The 23868-nt window shown below is 39.5% G+C and overlaps 2 protein-coding genes across 3 annotated transcripts in view; both read left to right on the forward strand.

The window, feature by feature from the left end:
- Positions 1-23868, forward strand: part of LOC114468580 (endonuclease V-like) — a 70848-nt gene that overhangs the window by 17827 nt on the left and 29153 nt on the right. For both annotated transcript variants that reach the window (XR_003674654.1, XM_028455560.1), the window contains exon 8: positions 21433-21499. Coding sequence is in view for 1 of the 2 variants with exons in the window: in XM_028455560.1 (XP_028311361.1) it covers positions 21433-21489 (57 nt within the window). In the remaining variant the exon portion in view is untranslated. The remainder of the gene's footprint in view (positions 1-21432; positions 21500-23868) is intronic.
- On the forward strand, positions 773-7533 carry LOC114468571 (uncharacterized). Its single transcript, XM_028455549.1, has 2 exons — positions 773-2779; positions 2879-7533. The coding sequence occupies exons 1-2, from the start codon at positions 1333-1335 to the stop codon at positions 7243-7245; spliced, it is 5814 nt and encodes a 1937-aa protein (XP_028311350.1). The 5' UTR covers positions 773-1332; the 3' UTR covers positions 7246-7533.

Genomic DNA, 23868 nt, shown 5'->3' on the forward strand with positions numbered 1-23868 from the left:
GAAAGCAGCAGAGCTCACACTGATTCACACTAATAATAAATCGATGCTAAGCTAGTATGAGAGTTGGAATGTTTCAAAATGAGCTTTTCTTGTCATGTTTCTGTGAAAGTGCTATTAAAGGTCAAGTGTAATTACAGCACTCAAAGCCTAATGTATCATTAGATAATGAGGAATAACATAATTAGATTACAGTTGAAAGAATCTCCACATGACTCTTGAGACGCTGCCAAACCCTGAGACTTTACAGCAGTGGTTCTCAAACCTTTTTGCCCCCCCCCCCCCCCCCCCCCCCTTCGTCTGACTACAACATTTAGCTCAGAATACTATGAAAAAAACAACTAGATAGCATAATGATGGAATGACTGTGTGATAACATTTTTAAATAATTTAATTTAGTAAATAAATAGAATGAAACAGTCTTTGTCACAGTGGTTCCCAAACTTTTTTTGGGATTGTGACACCATTTTGATATTGAAAATAATAATAATAATAATAATGCGGCCCCCAAATACACTTTTTTTCTTCTAGAATTAGTTTTTGATCATGTTTGTTTCACTGTGTTACAAATACAGAGGAGCCACGAATAAAGATTATTTGTGACAGCTCATATATAAATATATATATATTGTAAATAACCACAGGTATATTTCTGTTTATAAACAAGGTTTAAAGTGTTTTATTTTGGTGCTTATCATCATTTTTTGCAGTTAGTTTTAGTTAACTTCCGGTTTAAAAATGTAATGCTATTATTTTGAAATCATCACTTCCTGTTTGCCGTTTTATGCTTGAGGTAGCTTGATGGTGATGGAAACACACGGAGAAGTGTGAGAAAACGACACGGAGCGGTTTTAAAAGTGTTTTTATGTTTAGTTACCCCCTTGAAGAGGCACAAGGTACGTTTAAAATGTTTGGTAATGTTGCATCAATGTTTGGTGTGTCCAGAGTTGAACTTTTGTTGGGTTCTGTGATGTTTGTTTGAACTTATGCACGTGTAGGATTTTATGCAGAGATGTAAGAGGTTAGCGTTTAGCTTATACTTTGTTTTTATATATTTCAGCTCTTACGGTGAATTAGAGGTTTCCTGTCAATAAACCTGTTTCATCAGTAAAGTCTCAACCTTCATTCGGGGGGGTATGCTACAGTAAGAGCTTACCTCCAAGAAGAGTGAGAGCTGGTCGTGGAGAGAAGCACGCGCTAAGCTAAAGTGCTTCACCTCGTGCTTCAACGAGCTGTCAGCAACCTCAAGGAACGGCACGGCTACGGCGCGGAGCAGCGAGTTGGAGCAACGATCTAAGGATAAGGTGACAAGCAATCGCTCTCAAAATCGAAGGTATGGATGAACAACTGGAGGAGTCGCAATGTGAAATTGATGAAGCAGCAATTGAAACATTACCTAGGCGATCAGAACGGCCTAGTGTGCCCACCGAGAAAATGTTTCTATTTCAAAAGGATGAACAGACTAAAAGAGAGAGAAAGTTGGAAACTATATATGAACATTGGAAAGGCCAGGTCAGAGTATACAGAGAAGACTTGAAAAGCGATCTCTCAGAATCACGCTTAGCAGACATGGCCGATGGCATTGAAAGGACAGTAAATGACATGATGAAAGTATACAATGATTTAAGAGAGCGTCATGCACCATCCCATGTCATAAGGCGCAAAATGGACTCTTGTGAATCAGTGACAAAGGACATTATGAAAATAATTTTTGAGCGCTTAGCAGCAATCGATGAGTATGATGGAGAAAAGGAAAGACAGCGGCTCCATCAGCTCTTGCTTTATGAACATGCTAAGTCCATATTTGGTACTGCATCACAGTCAAGTAATCACACTGAAGCAAGCATTGCCGCCAAAAGAATTGAGGCAGCCGCAGAGTCAGCTGCAATGGAAGCTCAGTATAAAATCGCACAAGAGGAAATCAAACAAAGAGAAAAAATAAGAGAAATGGAAGAGAAACACAGGAGGGAAATAGATGCACAAAAATCTGAACTAGAGCGTTTACAAGCAGAAAAGGAAAGGCAAGCTGCACGTGCAAAAATAGAGATTTATGACAAGGAATTAAAAGTCGACATGGACAGTCAGTTAATGTTACAAACTCAAATGACTTCTCCTTTCAATCAAGGCTTTGCACAACCAGTTCCAATGTCATCCACAGGTTCAGATCACCCACTAATGCAACAACATGTATCTATTCCTGTTAACAATCCTGTACAACAATCACAACCTCAAGTTATCACTCCATCGCCTCCAACAGACTTTTCCCAGCTAGCTAAAGCTATCCAAGACAGCATAGCTGTAAACAGAATCCCAGTGCCAGTGCCCATTGTGTTCAGTGGAGATCCAATCGCCTACATTGAATGGAAGGCTTCCTTCATCTCACTGATAGACTGTAAAAGTATTTCTCCTGCTGATAAACTGCACTTGTTAAAAAGATATATCACTGGCCCAGCACTTAAATGTTTGGATGGCACATTTTATCGCAGTGATGAAGATGCATACAAAGATGCATTGAAAAGACTCGATCAACGCTACGGTCAGCCTTTTGTTGTTCAAAAGGCAATAAGAGACAAATTATCAAAGTGGCCTAAAATCCACTCAAAGGATGCAGAAGGTTTGCGGACATTTTCTGATTTTCTTACAGCCTGTCTCCAAGCAACACCACATATAAAGGGCTTGGAGATATTGAACGACTGTGAGGAGAACCAAAAGTTACTGCAAAAGGCCCCAGAATGGCTCGCAACACGGTGGAATCGTAAGGTCACAGTTGCTCTGATGGAAGGTAAAGATTTCCCCTCTTTCAAGGATTTTGCAGAGTTTGTAGCACTTGAGGCGGAAATTGCATGTAACCCAGTGACTTCTTCATATGCACTCTATGCAGGCAGTACATCTCTGGTAAAAGGACAAGCAAAAGAGTTTAAATCAAACAGAGCTGCAACCCAAGTCTTTACAACGCAAGCTACTGTAAATATAGATACAGCAAAGTCAAATAACACAAGATTTAAAGTACCCTGCATGTTCTGCAAAGATGAAAGGCATCAGTTGTCAAAGTGTCACAGCTTCTCAGAGAAGTCATTAGACGAAAAACGTACATTTGTTAGGGACAATAAACTCTGCTACGGGTGTTTGAAGGTGGGCCACAACGCCAAAGACTGTCGTCATCGCCACACGTGTGACAAATGTAAAGGACGGCATCCCACTTGTTTGCATAATGAGAATTACAAAACAAATGAAAGACCTCAATGCCCTGCAAATGCTACTACAACCACAGAAATCGGAACCACGGCAGCCACAGCTCTGAACGTTACAAAGGTGGGTCAGTCAGGTAGTACCTCCATGATTGTTCCTGTGTGGGTCTCCACTACCCAGAATCCGTCTAAAGAGAAGTTAGTGTACGCTTTATTAGACACACAAAGTGACAACTCATTCGTCAGTGAAGATATAATTCACCAGCTGCAGGCAGACTTCCATCCAGTCAAGCTAAAACTAACCACAATGCTTGGAGTGCACATGACAGTTAAAAGTCAGAGAGTATCAGGGCTGCGTGTGAGAGGTTATGATTCGGACGTTCATATTGATCTTCCACCCTCTTACACAAAAGACTATATTCCATTTAACTGCGACAACATACCCACAAATGATACAGCAAAGCAATGGCCACATCTGTCTGAGATTGTTGAGAAAATACCACCCCTCCTAAATTGTGATGTTGGGTTACTCATTGGATTCAACTGTCCCAGAACTCTAGCACCAAAACAAGTTCTACTTGGAAAAGACAATGAGCCATTTGCAGTTAAAACAGATTTAGGGTGGAGCATTGTTGGTGGCTTCACCTCAGAACCTAACGAAACCAAAATAAGTCTGTGCCACAGAATTACAGTGAGAGAACAACCTCCTGTAACACCAATGGACGTGCTTACTGTTCTTGAGTCAGATTTTAAAGACACAAAGACGGGTGACAAAACAGTCTCACAAGAAGATTTAATTTTTCTAGACAAACTTAAGGAAGGAATAAGGAAAAATGAACAAGGTCACTATGAGATGCCTCTCCCGTTCAAACAAAGGCCGCAATTACCAGACAACAAAAGGTTGGCTGAAATCAGACTCGAACACTTAAAGCGAAAGATTAACAAGGATGAGAGATACAAAAAGGACTATGTGGCATACATGAATGACATAATAGAAAGAGGAGATGTCGAAGAGGTTAACAATGAAGGAAAAAAAGGTGAACAATGGTATATCCCCCACCATGGGATTTATCACCCAAAAAAGCCAACAAAACTGCGTGTCGTGTTCGACTGTTCAGCCAAATATGGCGGAACGAGTCTCAATGATCATCTCCTCCAAGGGCCAGACTTAATAAATAATCTGACTGGTATTCTGTTAAGGTTCAGACAGCATCGTATCGCTTTAATGTGTGACGTAGAAAAAATGTTTCATCAGTTTCACGTCGATGAAAGGGACAGGAACTATCTCCACTTCCTCTGGTGGAAAAACGGTGATACAAGCACACAACCTCTAACATACAGAACAAAGGTGCACCTTTTTGGTGCAGCATCTTCTCCAGGCTGTGCAAATTACGGACTTAAGTATTTAGCAAAAGAAAACAGCGGCACTCATCCCTCAGGTTCACAGTTCATTGAAAGGGACTTTTATGTCGATGATGGGGTTACCAGCGCAAACACTGTGGAAGAAGCAATACAGTTGGCACAGGATGCCAGAGAGATCTGCAGCAAAGGTAATCTCCGTCTCCATAAATTCGTCTCAAATGATCACACTGTTTTGCAAAGCATCCCTCTATCAGAATGTGCTGTAAACATAGACACAAAGGACCTAACGTTTAAAGACATGCCTCAGGAAAGAGCCTTAGGCATCCGATGGAATATAGGAAAGGACTGTTTCAAATTTGACAACACACTAAAAATCCAGCCAGCCACACGCAGAGGCATTCTATCTACTGTTGCTTCAATCTATGACCCGCTTGGTTTTTTAGCGCCATATGTACTAAACGGAAAGAAGATCTTGCAGGAAATGTGCCAGCGTGGTGTTTGTTGGGACGAAACCTTACCAGACGCACTTAAACCAAGGTGGGAGAGTTGGCTAAGTGACTTTGTAAATTTGGAAAAGCTAAACATACCTCGCTGCTATTTCCCTGCCGGTTTTGGTGAGCTAAAGGAAATAGAATTGCACCATTTTTCTGATGCAAGCTCGAGTGGTTATGGACAATGTAGCTATTTGAGAGCCAAGAACGCAAAAAATGAGATTCACTGCTTGCTGATAATAGCTAAGGCCCGAGTTGCTCCAACCAAACTGACCACAATTCCAAGACTAGAACTAACAGCAGCTGTAGTTTCAGTCTCAGTCAGTAACATATTGAAAGAAGAACTGTGTTATGATGTGAAAGAATATTTTTGGACTGACTCGAAGGTCGTATTGGGCTACATTAACAATGATGCACGTCGTTTTCACATTTTTGTAGCTAACAGAGTTCAAAAGATCAGACAAAGTACGAGCCCTTCGCAGTGGTTTTATGTGCCATCTGAAGTGAACCCAGCTGACAGCGCATCAAGGGGTGTAACTGTCTATGAGTTAATGAAGTCTAGCTGGTTCACCGGCCCAGCCTTTTTGTGGAAAAATGAGCTACCCACGCCACAAACTGTTGAGCTGGATCTGGCCATCGGAGATCCAGAAGTCAGGAAGGAGGTCCAGACACTGTTAACCAAAGCCACAGACACTACAACTCTTGCGGATCGTCTTAGTAAATTCTCATCATGGTCTAACGCAGTCAAAGCTGTAGCACAACTGATAAGAAGAGCTAAACAAATCAAGTCAAACACACCAACTACAGTGAGTGAACAAGAAAATGCTGAAAACGTGATCATTCGTGATGTGCAGTGTCATACATATGGTCAAGAGATAAATCTGTTGAAAAGAGGAAAACGGCTCCCACATCACACCAAACTGTATAAACTGGACATTTTTATGGACTCAGATGGTCTCCTCAAGGTGGGAGGGAGACTGCGACATTCACCAGATAATGACTCTTTCAAACACCCAATTGTGATTCCAAAAGATCATTATGCAGCCAAACTAATAATATCTCACTGTCACAACAAAGTAAAACACCAAGGAAAAGGATTCACCATAAATGAAGTCAGGTCTAAAGGCTACTGGATTCCCGGTATGAGTAAAACCGTTGCTTCATTCATTCGTCAGTGCGTGACCTGTCGCAGACTCCGCAAACTTCCAGAGGGTCAGAGGATGAGTGACCTACCTCTTCAACGCTTAGAGCCCTCTCCTCCCTTCACACACTGCGGCATGGACTGTTTTGGCCCATTTCTCACAACGGAAGGAAGGAAACAACACAAACGGTATGGACTTCTATTTACTTGCTTTTGTTCTCGTGCTATTCACATTGAGCTATTGGAGGACTTGTCCACTGATGCATTTATCAATGCATTAAGGTGCTTCATTTCGATCAGAGGTGCAATTAGACAAATCCAATGCGACCAGGGAACAAATTTTGTTGGCGCTCGAAATGAGTTTAAAGCTGCCTTAAATGAACTGGACACTCATCGATTAAGTGCTTACTTAACTGAAAGACAGTGTGACTTTGTAATGAATGCACCCCACTCCAGTCACGCAGGGGGAGTGTGGGAGCGTCAGATAAAAACTGTCAGAAGTGTACTGAATACCACTCTGACACTTTCCAATGGTAGACTTAATGATGCTTCATTAAGGACTCTATTCTACGAAGCTATGGCTATAGTCAACAGCAGACCTCTGGCTATTGATAACTTGAACAACCCTGACAGCTTGGAACCGCTTACGCCCAATCATCTGCTTCATCTGAAATCCAACGCACCGTTGCCCCCACCTGGTGCCTTTTCAAAGGAAGATCTATACGGCAAAAAGAGGTGGCGGCGTGTCCAGTTTCTGGCAGAGCAGTTCTGGAGCCGTTGGAGACGGGAATATCTGCACAGCATCATTTCGAGGCAAAAGTGGCATTCACCAAAGAGGAATCTAACAGTTGGTGATGTTGTGTTGGACATGGACGAACAAGCGCCCAGAAGCAAATGGAAACTTGCAAGAGTTTTAGAAACTGTCAGTGGAAAAGATGGACTTGTGCGAAGAGTGAAGATTTCACTTGGAGAAAATAAATTAGATAACAAAGGGCAACGCTCTAGCAAGCTTTCAGTTGTAGAGCGTCCAGTGCAAAAACTTGTTTTATTGTTGGAAAGCTCTTAAGGTGACCTGTGTGTAATTTTTCATGAGAAAATTATCTGTTGTTTTGATGTAAACCAACAGTTATAATTTTGATGGGAGTGTAAATAACCACAGGTATATTTCTGTTTATAAACAAGGTTTAAAGTGTTTTATTTTGGTGCTTATCATCATTTTTTGCAGTTAGTTTTAGTTAACTTCCGGTTTAAAAATGTAATGCTTTTATTTTGAAATCATCACTTCCTGTTTGCCGTTTTATGCTTGAGGTAGCTTGATGGTGATGGAAACACACGGAGAAGTGTGAGAAAACGACACGGAGTGGTTTTAAAAGTGTTTTTATGTTTAGTTACCCCCTTGAAGAGGCACAAGGTACGTTTAAAATGTTTGGTAATGTTGCATCAATGTTTGGTGTGTCCAGAGTTGAACTTTTGTTGGGTTCTGTGATGTTTGTTTGAACTTATGCACGTGTAGGATTTTATGCAGAGATGTAAGAGGTTAGCGTTTAGCTTATACTTTGTTTTTATATATTTCAGCTCTTACGGTGAATTAGAGGTTTCCTGTCAATAAACCTGTTTCATCAGTAAAGTCTCAACCTTCATTCGGGGGGGTATGCTACATATATATATTTGTAGTGCATTTTATTTTGAATAGATTTTTATTCGAGAAAGTGAAAGTATAGAATACAGTTAAGATAGTGTGTTGCTTTAAATTTAAAGAAAATATTTTTAATCAATTACTAGACATTTCAGTTGATTTCATTTCAATTCCAGACAACCCCACATGGGGTCAAGACCCCAAGGTTGAAGAACACTGATTGAGGGCCTCCAGAATAGATTTATTTCTATAGTTTTGATCATTTCCAGTCATCTACCCCCTGATGTGGGACTTAGACTGACCTTTGTATTTTCATTTCATGTTTTAATCAAAATCATTTCCATCATCATTATTATGATCATCATTTTGAACAAAAATTAAACATTTTCATGCTCACATTTGTTAATTTTCTACTCTCTTTCTCTCTCTTTCTCCATTACGTACCCCTAAGGCAGACATAGGCAACTGGCGGCCCAGGGGCCACATGTGGCCCTCGGTCTAATTTTATGCGGCATCCGAAACGTATCCCAAAAATTGTATTTCAAGAAGTTGGGGGAAATATAAAGCCCCAACATAATACTCAAAATAACTCCTAAAACACACAAATCGACAGCAAAATGCTCAAAGGACACAAAAACACAAAAAATTCCAAAAATACACAAAATGACAACAAAAACCGACGCAACAACCACTTAAACAAAATGACTATGAAAACACAAAAAAAAACCACAATGCATTACAGAATAGCTCCAAAGAACACAAACCGCCAACAAAATTATACAACAGACAAGAAAATACAGAAAACAATGACAAAAATACAAAAAGTGACTCCAAAAAAATGCACAAATCGACAGCATAACGGCAGAAAATGACAAAAAAAACACAAAATTTCATCAGGAGCACAAAAAAAAACAAAAACACACAAAATGACTACAAACAAAACCACAAAGACATAAAAAAGACAACCCCCCTCCCTGTATTAATGCTTAGATCAGTCATTATTCTAAATGCTGACATAAATGTTGATAATGTGGCCCTCGGATCAGATACAATCACATTTTTGTGGCCCTACTGTGATAGATTTGTCCATCCCTGCACTAGGCGTACACTCACCCCTATTTGAGAAACACAGCTCTACAGGACAGTGAAGTGAACCACAGAGACGTTTTTTATAAATTTTTTATTTCCACTTGTCACCAACTCGCTGTCATGGTGACCGCACAGGATGATCTGAGACTGGTGTTTCCTTTTCTTTTACCTCTGTCACACGTGTCGGCGTCGGACACAAGCGGAGTGTGACAATTTAATGATGTGAGAGAGCGGCGCAGAGAGAAGCGTGAATTAGTCCGAGCTGCGTGCGTGTGTGCTTTGATACTCAAGTCTGCTGCAGACTCTCGCACGAGCCTCTGCTGCATCATGATGTCATCTTTCTTCTTTAACTTTATCTTTGAATCGTTCATCTCAGAATTTCATATATTTGCTGCAAAACATTCTTTAATAAAACATTCCTTCCTGTGTTTGACCTCCTTATGAGCAGCACAAAGCCACTCTGACTGCAGCACCCTAATAAACCTTCAGGGTTCAAAGGTCACAGTGGTGGTGGTTTAGTAATGTATCTACCCTTAAGACAAATTCTGCCCCTGTTTTTCAGACTGATGCACCACGGCATAGTTTTCTTGCACTACGTTGAACATCAGACTTGTCGTGGTTTGAAATGCAGGAAACGACTAATATGATTTACATTACTTTACACTTTTAATTGAAAAGAACTACATTCTGCATTTAAAGGCACTACATGCTATTATAGGGGTTATGATGCAGGACAAAATCCCAACCCCTTATTAGAAAAAATACTATAATTTAAGTCTCATGTATGACACACAACTTATTAGAAAAATGTAATTAGAATGAGAGTTATGCTTAGAAAAAATGAAAACTGGGATTTGCCCAACCAGCCCCAATGTTACAGGGTGCCTTCTAAGAGTGATCCCGGACAAGCCCCCGAACGGTGGTCGGTTAGGGTTAGGGTAGGTTATACAAAAAATTAGGTTTTCTTAGGGTTAAGATGGACAAATAATAACCAAAATATGAATAACTAAAGGAAACAAAACAGATTGGCAACTCTTGCCCAACTGAAAAAAAGTAGGAAGGACGCCGGGCCAACTCAATAGGGGGACTCATCCATGTCCAACCAATAAACTCCAAAAAGACCAACTATAAATCCTAAATCAACACAAATACAGAACTACCAGTACCCTCCAGCTCAAACTGAAACAACAAACTTACAAATTATTGAATTATGAAGAGATGTGCCTTTTCCTCATCCTTTTTATTCACTTCCCACTCCCTCAGTCCTTCTCTGATTGCTGATCTGAATCAGGTGCTTAGCTGAGAGAGGAAGGATAAAAGTCAGGCTGAGCAAAGGAGGAAGCACCAAATGTAACAATGCTTTCATTACATCACTTTAAATGCAAAGCACAGCTCACTATTTGTGACTAATTGATCAAAGATTTAGCGCAACAATGTGAAAAATTACTAGTTGAATTAACAAATCTAAGTATCATATATTAATATTGAAACATATGTTATTACAAACATTTAATTTGAATTACAGTTATGCTCAGAAAATGAAAACTAGGATTTGTCCAGCCAGCCCCGATGTTACAGGGCACCGCCGAAAAGTAATCCCGGACAAGCCCCCAAATACGGGGGGACAAACGGAGGTTTTCTAAGGGTTAAGATTTTCAAATAATAACAAAACAGACTGGAGACTCTTGCCAAACTGAACATTGTGAATAATTATGAGTTAATGTGACGAGTTGAAATGTAATGGTTGCCCAGCACTTGTCGTATCTATTTATTCTTATTGAGCCAAATGCAACACCCTCCTCTTCCAGCACTTATATCCAAGGTCCAGGTAGTGGGTTACTCTATTTAGCTCAGCAGACACACACACACACACACACACACACGCACGCGCACACACACACACACACACACACCCCCGTCTTGCTCGTCTGTCTTCTTTCCGTTCCTTCAGCAGTCCTTTAAAAGCTCTAATGGACAGCGGTGCAGCTAAAACCTAATTTTCTTCCACCTAATGCTCCTCGACAAGCGCACTGCTCTCCTGTCAGAGCGTTTCTCTTTGAATTAACTGCCGTGCCTGTGGCCTCATTGGGAAGCAAAGTGGTTGAAAAGAAAGAGCTAATAGATTGTGGGGTGGTGCTTCCTGTTCAATGGCCGTAATAAGGACGTTCTTCAGTTTTCTTTAGGCATACAAAGATATGTACTAGGCTTTATTAATCTAGCTGCAGTAACTGGGGGAGACTATTCAACCCCATCAGAGTAAAATGTATAGAGATGTTTCACTTTTAGTCAAAAATAGTCAAAACAAGTTCAAGTCATTTTTTCATTGATTTTGGTATTTTAGTTAAGCCAACTCTCTCATCGATGGTGATATGAGATGTAAGCTCTGGCTGTAACTTTATTATCACTTTAATATTCACAATTGTCTGATTATTCAAACAATTCAATCCATTTTAGAATGGATTAGAATTTTCTCAAATTTTTGTTATTTCTTTGTCAGTAATTGTGCCAATAATGCTTAACAGGGATTCAATCTCATAAGCAGGGTTGATGTCAATTATAATTGTAATTGCATAAGTATGGCATTATCATAATTGTAATAAGAAAAAAATCTGTTCCTATTGTAATCGTAATTGAATTGTAAAAAAATAATTGACTTTGTAATTGTAATGGACATGGAAATCTTTTTTGCAGGATAAAATAACATGCTCAAATCTCGTGAGAAAGATGACAACTTGGGGATCTTGCGAGATTCTGTAGCGAGAAATTTTTGCGGGATATTTAAATATGTTTGGTTGTCTCTCCTAAAACCTAATGAGAAATAGTGTGGTGAAATCATGCTATTTTTTCCCCCAAAACATGTAAGTGGAGGTATATTCCGTGTCATATGATTCCATTTCAGGAAGTTAATTCAATGATTTTTGTTGGTTTTCCGTGATCAACAAAAATCAGAGTCCCTGCGAACATTAGGGACATCACAGGTCACACAGATTGATTTAACAAAATAAAAAATCTCAAAACAAAAAGGTGTTTTGGTGAAATATAATATACACACTTGTTATATTTACCTGCTATCATCCTCACATTTTCCAGTAAACTCTTGATCAATGAAACGGATCCACCTTTGCATTCACAGTAGGGATGGGCGATATGGACTAAAAACAAATTATCCCGATAATTTCTGGTATTTATCACGATAACGATAAACATCACGATAAATAAAAAACTATAAATAAATAAAACAATTCCCAACTTAAAGTGTAAACAGGTTCCTTACAAACACAAATACATTTGAATACATATTAAAAAAGGCTACAATAGCTGCTGACTCAAAGAGTTCATGAGCTGATATTTTATGGAAAATATCAGTGCATGCGGATCACTCTATTAGTGTTATTGTATGAAATTAATTTATTTCCTCACTTAAAATGAAATTATTTTCTAAAAAAAAATATGCACATGAAAAGCATAAATAACTTCATCAGTGAATATTTTTGACGATAAAATATCGCACATTCCTAATTCACAGATGAAGCACTGTAAACAATTAAGTCGTTTTCTAGAATTTCTTTACCCAAATCATGAATCGTCTGTTGTTGCACTCGCCTGATCCAGTTCATGCATAGTTGAAAAAGTCAACATTAGGTTTTGAGCTCTGTGTGGATGCGTTTCTGGGCCCGTGCATCCAGCCTGAGAGCGGCGCCGCTCATCCACCTGTTGGTCTCGTTGCTTTTAGGAGCTGCAGCGTTTCCTCTCTAAGAGGCTGTAAAAACGTGGCTCCACACGATCGGCTCCTTTATGGATTTCTGTGCTCTGACAGGAAATGTAAAAACTCTGCAGCTGTGCACCCAGATTGAAAAACAGATGGAATTTCAGTGATGGGACTGATGGACATTCGGGCGCTTACAGTGAATGGAATAGAAGCAGATTGAGTTTAAAGGAAAGCAAAGCTGCTGCACATTTCAGTGCTGCTTGGGAACGAAGTGATATTGATGTTTTTGGGTTTTTATTGTTCTCATTAAAATGTGTCATTTCTGAAGGCAACACCTATTTAAACTGAGTTATCACCTCTGAGCTCCAGCACTGAATAACAGGATGTATCACTTTCACACGGACGTCTCAAAAGTAGCTTTAGATTGATAACAGCAACATAATCAGCCTCACGTTCTGTTTTTGAACATTGACAGGAAAGTGAGAAAGAATTCTCTGCATATCCGATGGAACCATTTTGCTTCAATCATGTCTAACTCATTGCCATCACTTTACTCCTGAGGCTTTTGTGTTGCTTTGAATGAGAAAGTTGAACCTTAAAATCTCGGTGCTATTGTTCCTTTAAGAGACGTAATCATTATTTGTCTTCGTTAGTCTCACTGAGATCAGGAATCTATCATAAGTAAAGTGGAAAATCTGCTGAAAGCAGCATCACATTTACATATTAGTAAAAGGGCAGTTTTGTATTTGTCGACAAGATCGAGCCCTCGAGGCTCATCCAAGCAGAGATTCATTCAAAGCTGCAAAAAGTGTAAAAATGAGGAACAGCCCAAGTGACTTTAAAGATGGATACCAAACAATGAGTTGTGGAAAAGCAACAGATACGGTTCATCATTGTTCAAGGACACTAAAGGGTTCACGGTTCTGACAAATTGCACAATTATTTTAGTACACTTTGCCGGAGATCCAGCTCATCTTTTGCATAACTAGTGCCTCGTGCAGAACGAGTATGTGGCTAAGAGAAGAAACAATCTGCAAACAAACACAGCAACAGCAGTGGGAGCCAAGAATGAGTTGAAGTAACAAAACTACTAAGATTGTGCTATATGGCGAACTCTCCACTGGCAGTCGAGACAGAGGGGCACCAAAGAAGCAGTACAAAGACTCTGAAAAAGTCACTTGGTGCCTGCCACATAGACCACCGCCAGTGGTCAGCTCTTGCCGCCAACCGTGAAGCCTGGCGACACGCAATCCACCAAGCCGTCTCCTTCTTCGGACAGTCTTCAGGACAAGAGACGCAGGAGGATGGAGCGCGATGCGACACCAGCTGCCACCCCAACACAGACTTTTCCTTGCAGCCACTGTGGCAGGTCCTGCATTTCAAGAACTGGCCTCATCAGCCACCAGCGAGCGTGCAACCGACGTGGACAGCCCCCTTCATAAAACTTTGTTCGTGAAACCAAGCCACAACGATGAGTATAGTATTTTGCTCTATTGTGTCAACCTTTAAAGATGAACTAAAACCCCAAAACCCTTTTTTTCCTGCTGAAAATAAATGTATTTGACACCCCCCAAACCAATTGCTTCAATTGCACGTTGTTTAGTTTTTGTTTGTTGGTCTGCCCTCCAGATCTTACATTTTGCACTATTATCTTATGTTGGTATTTTTTCTTGTTTCTTACTGTCTGTTCTTTTTTATTGTGTTGCTGCAAAAACGAAATTCCCCTCTTGTACTCTATTTTATTCTATTCTATTTGGTATGAAGTAGTGTTGTTGATTGCTTCTTTTCATCAAAGTATTTCAATGTGGCTTTTTTACTGTAAAATATCAGAGTGACTGCCCTCTATGGATTGAAACCTGGCTATTACAATAACATTTTGCTTTTGGCTGAGAACTGTGCAACCTGTGGTGAGTAGGTTGTATTCAGACATTTGTGATTAGAGTACTGAGTAGCTAGTTAGCATAGCATAGCATAGCATAGCATAGCATAGCATAGCATAGCATAGCATAGCATAGCATAGATTGTTCTTTGGAGATTTTATAGTATAGACTGACGTGTCTTTACTGCTCGAGGAGCCCCACCCATAATCAAGGCATTTTCTTTAAATTTCCAACTTCAACCTCAGGGTGAAGTTTAACATGAAATGTTGCTTTTGAATTGCATTTGGAGAATGACCAAATTATCAATTTCTTTGAGCACCGTAACAACCTCTGCTGCTACAGTATATTTATTGTCTTTTCAGATCATCCACTTTTTCTGGTGTTACTCATGACTTTTAGTCTCTGGATTACTAAGAAAGCAGATTACTATGAAATTAACCAGGTTTCTGTCAGTAGCAATGAGCGATGTGGGACAAGCACCGAATCCCCATCTGGCAGAGGGGCGTTGGAAGTGTGGCTTACAGAAGAGGTTTGTGGTTCATAATGATGCTCAGCCTATGAATCACATGTGGCCAGTAATGCCCCCATCACATCGTTTTCTGGAAATCAGGATGAATCGTGTACTGTTTGGCACATTTTTATTGAATATTTGCAGGTTTTTGGTCATAGAATAGAAGGGTCATGCATATGTCACAAATATAGATATAAAACTTTCAGAAACGGAACGAGATGTTTCTGTGAACACAAAATGTATCAGACAGGCAGAATCACGCCTGGAAAACCGAAGCAGAAGAAATCATTTTGAGGCTGGTCAGTCTACGTGAAGGAGCTGAGAGGAATAAAACACTTTAACTTTGTGAATGACATGCTGCTGCAATGACTCGGCTGCCCTGAAAAAATTTCACTCTGGAGCAAGTTCATCGCACGCTTGCACCGACCAAACCGAGCCAGAACCGAGCAGTCGTTGTCTGCTTTCTGGTGCACCAAGAGAAGGAATTAGTTTATTGTGAAACAAGACGGCGAGATATCACACACGATGGAGCCAAGCTTTTGTTTCTTCAGGACCTGACTGCAGAAACTGTTCGCATTCGGCAAGGATTTACTCCAATTGTGAAGCAGTTTGTGGAAATGGGAACTTTTTGAGGATTTCAACATAATCCCTGTAAGATGAGAGTGCTGCACAAGGGGAGAATGCATCTATTTTCTACACCAGAAGAAGCTGAAAAGTTTTGTCAGGACATCACACATCCCTCAGAGGTTTGATAGCCCATATGGGTGTAACACATCCCTTAAAAGTATGATGGACATATCAGGATAAACACATCAGTCATATATTGTGAAAGATATACAGAGATTAACCAGCACAGACTGTTTCTTTATGGTTGTATTATGTCTGGAAATGGAACTTGAGAGGACAGACATAATACACATATATTGTTATTTTCTAATTTATTTTATTTTCCCTTCTTTTGGTGGTGCAGTACATAAACCAACATTTTATTATTTATGTTTTATGAGAAGAGGAAATGGAGTATACATTATAACAGACGATGTTATGGTTGTTCTGACCAAGGCCGAGGTCACACAGGCTACCTACTCCTCACTACTAGTGGATCAGCATCCTCCGAAACTGGTTTGTTAAAGACGGGGTGAGAATGCTTTTCAGTCTGGAAATGTAAAGGGGAGGGATGGGACTGCTTTTCTTTGTTTTTGGTGTTATTGTTCTAGCAGTTCTTGCTGTTTCTATTTCCCCTCTAGTGTGTGTCATATTTACATATATTTGGTTTTTACGGGACCAACAACATTTACAACCTACCACTGTTCTAAAAGATGTCACCTCCTGGAAATGCAAAAAAAAATAAGATTACTTGCTGGAATGTCAGAGGGTTTAGAAAACTAGTTAAATTTAAACAAGTCAAATAGATTAAAACAGCTTAGATAAAAAAAAAAAAAGTTGTTCTTCAAGAGACCCATCTAATGGCCTCTGTTATATCTAAATTTGAAAAAAGATGGCCGGGCCAAGTGATTTAGGGTTGCTATCCTGGTACACAAGGCAGTTCCATTTCAAATTACTAAAATTATTAAAGATTCAAATGGCAGAAATTTCATTGTACAATAAAATATTCTGTCACTGAATATCAACTTGGTTAATATTTATTGTCCTAACGTTGACACACCGTCCTTCTTTGAAGAATTGCTACTAACCGTGTCCACCTTAGAGGGTCTTTATATTTTAGGAGGGGATTTTAATTGTACCCTAAATACCACAATGGATCGACTTGCCAGAGTTGATATCTCACATGCACAAACTAGGGAAATATTAGTTGAATTTATAAGAGATTTAAGATTAGTGGATGTGTGGAGAAAACAGAACCCAAACAAAAAATTTTTTCCTGTCACTCTTCCACTGATAAAACGTACTAACGCATTGATTATTTTTTAATATCTGTTGAATATCTGTTGAATTGCCAATGTTAAAAATTGCTGGTACAACAGTATAGTGATTAGTGATCATGCAGCTGTGTCCATAGAAATATGTTTAGGCTCAACATTCTCTGAGGTGGAGATTTCAGGCACAGTGGTTACAAGACCCAACTTTTCTTAAATTAATAGAAGCTTGCATAGATAACTATTTTCAACTAAACACAGTTTAGAGGCCTTTAAGGCATACATAAGAGGAGAAATGATTAAGCACACAAGCTATAGGATCAAGTCACTTCAGCCACGTTTGGTGTGAACACACCTTTAGTGTGTGCCACCCCACGGAAGACAGGGGCAGGGAAGGGGGAGGTCTATGGAAATCCAGGGACACATCCACCAAAACGGAGCGCTCTTAAAGACCTCAATAATACAGGGTCTTAAACCTCCCCTCTTGCTTAATTACCTCCTCCAAGAGCAAAGCGAAGAGTGGTAAGGTTATGTTTTACCTTCCGTTTGTGTGTGTGTGTGTGTCAGCAAGATAACTTGATTAGTTATGAATTGATTTGGATGAAATTTCCAGGAAAATTGATAAATGGGACAAGGAACAGGTGAGAACGTTTTCGTGATCTTCTGACTACCAAAAGAAAAAAAATAAATAAATAAAAAAAAAAAAAAAAAAAAAAATATATATATATATATATATATACACACAGTATATCCTGTTGTTTTCCCCATCCACTCTGTGTAACTTGTAATGATGTCATAGGTCCTCTCAGAGTCAACAGCTCAATGTTGACAGGTAGTCATTGTAATCCTGAGTTTACCATGTTACCGTGACCGGGGCGTGTTGGCTGAGCTTGAGCTGCTCTCCGAGTGCTTTTCTAGTTCATGTTATGTTTTGACCAAACACCAGCACAGATATGTCATTTAGACCGCAGGGAACTGTTTTAAAAGGTAAAAAATGTCCCCTTTAAGTGTGTCCCCTAAATGCAACCGTTCAAAATTAAAGACAAATAAACAAAATAGCAAAAAAAACACTCAAAATGACTCGAAAAACAGAAAAAAATGACTTTAGAAACAACAAATAACAAAAATAAAACACAGTGACTCAAAGGGTAAAGGGACTTGCTCAACATCCCACAGTGATGGCCCAGGTTGGATTCGAACCGGTGACCATCCAATTACAAGCCCAGTACCTTAACCGTTACACCACCACCCAAAATACACAAAAGAACAAAAACAAACAAATGTGTTGTAAAAAACAATATATACATAAAAAACAAAGAAACTTTGTCCTTCTCTGTGTTTGTAAGTACCGTATCTTTCAGATTATAAGGCGCACCGGTTTGTTATTATTATTATTATTATTATTAAGGCTCATTAAGCGAAACAAAATAGTCAGATAAGTCAAACTTTATTCAACTCATTAACAATAACTCTCAACGTTGTTCAGGTTTAACACATAAAATACAGAACAATACACTCACTTTTTCAGTTCAGTATGTTAAAGCACAGTACAGGTACATATCACCCCACGAGGTGTCTGAGTACGGTAGCAAGTGCCAAAAATCCATCAAGCAGTGCAGCTTCATAGTTTATCAAAGTTGTACTAAAACATTTTGACATTAATTTCATACATAAGGTGCACTTGATTATAAGGCGCACTGTCGATTTTTGAGAAAATTAAAGGATTTTAAGTGCATCTTATAGTATGAAAAATACGGGTAATTCAAAAGCAACATTTTCTGAGTGAAGCAGTGGAACAGAATAAAAAGAAACAGTCTTTGTATGTGAGGATGATGTTTTTGTACCAATGGATGCGCTTCAGCTTGTTACCAACACTTAAAGGGGACATATCATGCTAAATCCACTTTTTTAGCCCTTAAATGCATTTTGTTGTATATTTAGATTGTTTAGAAGTACAGAAAAGTTCAAATTAGTCTCTTCAGGTGCTCCGTTGATATCTTTATATTCTGTTTTGGTCATATTTTACAACCTGTTTTGATTTTTCTATTCTCTATTACGTTTTTTGAAAAATAACGTCACAGTATTTGCAGCGGGACTGCCAAATTAGGACATCGACTCCAGGCTCAACACTTCGAGCAATCTGCCATTTTTATTTCTCGCTTTTATTTTGTAGTCCAAGCTCAAGGATGCCGAAGTTACGAGAGGAGAAGTCAAAATGTTTGGTTGTTGGATGTAGAAACCCACACGCTTCATTACACCGCCTCCCAGCATCAGAACCTTTTCAAAGTGCCTGGTTGAGTTTTATTTTTCACGGAAATGTACCCACATCTGTGGATAAGATCATTTTTGTGTGCACGAAGCACTTCAAGGATGACTGCTTCAGCAACCTCCGCCAGTATAAAGAAGGATTTGTCGAAAGACTTTGTCTGATTGAGGGGTCAATTCCTTCTATCTTTGGAGACCACGAACAGAGCACTTTGGTAAGCTGTAAATAACGCTAAAAAGTGTGATAAGACGTCCCTGTCATTGTTTTGTTAGCATTAGCAGTTACACCGTCTTCATATGTTAGCGCTGTGTGCTCATTTTAGATCCTTGATGATATGGCCTACGTGATTTAATTTAAGTCTAAATTTTTCATTAGTCATTTCATTTTGCCGTTTTTGTCTCGAAAAGACTGTATTAATGTGCTTTTTGTGACGTTAGCTTGGCGCTAGCGTTAGCTCGGCGCTTGTGTTAGCTCACTTGTTAACATCCATATGAAGACGTTGTTCTGCCGGTTCATCTTCATTTTCATCTCGCTCCGCCAGGTCCGACTCTGGCTCGAACATGTAAGGCTGGATGGAAAAGTATTCTGTTGTTGACATTTTGTGAATAACGCTTGAACAAACATTTTCTGCGCCGCTAAATAATCGTATCTCTTCTATCAAACTACAAAAATGGTCGAACGGGGTGGAGTTGAACCGAGTGTCACCTCCTCAACCTGGAGAGGGGGCGGGGTATGAAGTGTGTTATTTGCATTTAGAGACCGCACCAAAATGAGTTGCTCTTAGAAGCACATCAGAGCCTGTGGAGCTATAATAATGAGGAATTCAGACCCAAGCTTTGCAGTTCCGCTTTATATAGACCACAACTGTATGATTTATATGTAAAAAAAGGAAGGACTTAAATGCATGATATGTCTCCTTTAATGCCACAGTTTTACACTTATACGCGATAACACAGGGAGTAAAAGGAAAACTAGTGGAAGATTCAGGGAGAGGAGATTTAATTAGCCAGAGGTTTACAGTTACAGGAATGGAGACCTGAATATGAACATGATGAACAGAGAACATTTTCACCTCCAGGAAGGCGTGACTTTTTGCTTTATTTAGGCTGCGTGAACAACCCCTTCAACACACATACGCACACGGCATCCTTGAGCTTGGACTACAAAATAAAAGCGAGAAATAAAAATGGCAGATTGCTCGAAGTGTTGGGCCTGGAGGTTGATGTACTAATTTGGCAGTTCTGCTGCAAATACTGTGACGTCATTGTTCAAAAAACGTAATAGAGAATAGAAAATTCGAAACAAATTAAAAATTTTAACCAAAACAGAATATAAAGATATCAACGGAGCACCTGAAGAGACTAATTTGAACTTTACTGTACTTCTAAACACTTTAAATATACAACAAAATGCATTTAAGGGCTAAAAAAGTGGATTTAGCATATGTCCCCTTTAAAACACTATAAATGTGATAAAAGTGATCAGTTATAAGAAGATTAGGACAAAAAATATATAAAATGGTACAGAAACTACATTTTAAAGCAAGTTGTTTGTACTTTTAAATAAATATTGTGATTTTATATACAATAAGTTCAATGTGGTAATGAGACATGAAAGTCCAAAATGTAAATGTAACGGGAAATGTTTGGCACGTATGCGTTTACTTAAAACACTATAAAAGTGATCAGTTAAAAGAAGATTAAGAAAGTAAATGTCAAAATTGGTATCGAAACTAAATGTTAAAGCAAGTTCTTTGTACTTTTAGATCAATATTGCAATGTTATGCGATTTTTAAAAAAAATGAATTAACAAATAAACAAATTACTTAATTAAAAACAAATAAACACAAATAAACAGTAATTAATGGATTGGAAAAATAGATGCCTAAATAAATCTAAACTCTTTTAAAGAACTTTAGTAACAACTGGAATGTTTGCATTAGTGTACATAAGGTATTCCACTACATTGTATGCTTGTTATAATGTAACTATAAGGAATTGACTGATATAATCACATATATACAGAATTGTACTACGGGTACCAGGAGTTTAGAAGGAGGTTGTAAAACCTGCTGGACTGCAGCCCTGCGGGACTAGGGTTAGACCCTCCTGATGCAGGATGTTACTGCGTAACTGCTGAACCACACTCAACGTTCCTGACGTTGACGCTTTATTTGCGAGCTTCACATAAACGTGTGGTTGGGCTTCACACAGCAGCAGGAAAGCCACTGTGACAGTGTTAAACCTCTCCCTCCGCCTCTCACACTCCTCCTCTTCCTCTCACAGGCCGACTGTCGCTCCAGGGAATACCTCCGCATCCGCTTCCCAGCAGCAGACACATGACATGACTCAGGTGAGTGGAAATGTATTCAGCATGTTTCCTCACATCAGGGAGTCAGGGCTAGAACATGGGGAGACCTTACACACGTGTCAAACTCAAGGCCCGGGGGCCAAATACGGCACTTTACAGCATCCTATTCGGCCCACAGGAGAAAGTTTAAAAAAAAAAAAAAAAAAAAAAACAATAAAACATGAATCATTGAATAAATTACCAACAAATTCAGTTGTGGATAATAACTCAGTCTTTTCAAAGGCATGTTTCAAAGGCTTGATGTTGAAAGAACTCTCAATGTTTCCCTGAATTATCTCACACAATTTCAGAGGAACAGAGGCAGAGCAGCACTGTGCTTTTGGGAGGGGGTGTGGCCTCCTCCTGGCTCCTCCTCCTGCCTTACAGTGGAGTGAGACAGCGTCTCTGTCGTACCAAGAAATAGCAATGCTTAGTCATTTGGGCTATCAAAAACACAAAATGCTGACACTTTCAAACTTATAGGTACTATAGGCTATTAGAGATGGAAAAATAAACATTTTATAATTACATTATAATTAAATCAAATAATCAAAATATAAATTCACCCTTGGATAGGCACTGCCTACCTTGCCTACCCTGACTGCACGTTACTGGATGGCAGTCATTTAACAATTCAGTCATTTAAATATTGTCGGTCTCTTATTTACTTTATATGTAATTTATACCTGGAAGTGTTAACTCGGACACATTAATGTTGAAATTGCTCTTTTTCCCACCTAAAATCTGTGGCCCACGTGAGATCAAAATAGTCTGTATTTGGCCACTGAACTAAAAGGAGTTTATCTGCCTTAAACCCAAATCTCTACTTTCTTCACACACATTTCCATTAGAAAATAGATGTTCCACAGACATAATGTTCATCTAGATTTAAAATTCAGTGGCTTCTGCATTGAAGTTTAGGAACACACTGTTAAACCTTCATCACAGAGGTCAACGGTTTCCTCCGCCTACTGCAGAGAAGCAAAGTTTCAGGTTTTTGCAGCCTTTGACAGTTTTCTGCGTGCGGTGTGGAAAGGGCAGAGGTGAGCCAGGGACACGTTGGGTTAAGCAAAGATACACAAGCAATAAAAAAGAAGGAAGGATGAAGAGGGAAAAGCCTTTGATCCCCAGATTTCCCTCTGAAGTAAGAGGCAGCGCTGCTGAATCTGACCCCAGCTTCCTCATTACCAACCAAAGCCATGGAGCGTCAGTGCGTTCAGATAGCTCAGATAACTCAGCCATGATTCCCCCATTTTTTTCCTTCTCATACGTGCACAGAATCTCATTTCCACGACCAAAGTGCTCATTGCTTTTCCAGCGTGCTCGCACGCAGGCACCTGATGCACATGTACACTCCCACATCCCCCCGCTGGGAGAAATGATGGGATGTCCACGTTCATCCGCCCAGAATCCTCTGAGCGCGCCGCACACTTTGATCAGCGGGCAGAAAACGGGGCTTTGTGCTGAGTCGGCAGCTCTGCAGCAGCTTCTGCCTCTCAAGAGGCTGCATGCGCTCTCCACCAGGAGCCATGCACTCACCAAGTGCACCAGAGATGGGCAACTTATTGTATTTCTATTCTCATTAGGGTTGAAGTCAATTATAATTGTAATCATGTAATTGCTAATTAATTACCAGTATGGTGTAGTTATAATTGTAATTGAAAAGATCTGTTGCTGTGGTACTCGTAATTGAATTGTAATGGAGGTCAGATAATTGACTTTGTAATTGGAACAAAACTGTCATTTACAATTTAAAGGAGACATATCATGGTTTTAAATCCTTCCTTTTTACATATAAATCATACAGTTGTGGTCTATATAAAGCGGAACTGCAAAGCTTGGGTCTGAATTCCTCATTATTATAGCTCCACCCCTTTTCTACCCCTTTTCTGATGTGCTTCTAAGAGCAGCTCGTTTTGGTGCTGTCTCTTTAAATGCAAATGAGACACTCCATACCCCGCCCCCTCTTCAGATGACACTCGGTTCAACTCCACCCTGCTCGGCCATTTTTGTAGTTTGATAGAAGAGATGCGGCTATGTAGCCTATGTAGCGGCGCATAAACTTTTTATTCAGAGGTTATTTACAAAATGTCAACAACAGAAGACTTGTCCATCCAGCCTTACATGTTCGAGCCAGAGTCGGACCCAGCGGAGCGAGATGAAAATGAAGATGATGAACCTGCAGAACCTTAACAAGTGAGCTAACACAAGCATCGAGCTAACGCTAGCGCCAAGCTAACGTCACGAAATGCAGTTTAATACAGTCTTTTCAAAGACAAAAACGGCAAAATGAAATGACTAATGAAAACTTTAGACTTAAATTAAATCACGTAGGCCATATCATCAAGGATCTAAAACGAGCACACAGCGCT

Source organism: Gouania willdenowi, chromosome 1 (genome assembly GCF_900634775.1).
Source record: "Gouania willdenowi chromosome 1, fGouWil2.1, whole genome shotgun sequence".
NCBI lineage: Eukaryota > Metazoa > Chordata > Actinopteri > Blenniiformes > Gobiesocidae > Gouania > Gouania willdenowi.

Excerpts from the sequence above, each read along its gene's own strand:
- LOC114468571 (XM_028455549.1), top strand. The coding sequence starts at position 1,333 with ATGGATGAACAACTGGAGGAGTCGCAATGTGAAATTGATGAAGCAGCA. Across the intron at positions 2,780-2,878 it reads CACAGTTGCTCTGATGGAAG|GCAGTACATCTCTGGTAAAA; the intron begins GTAAAGATTTCC and ends CACTCTATGCAG.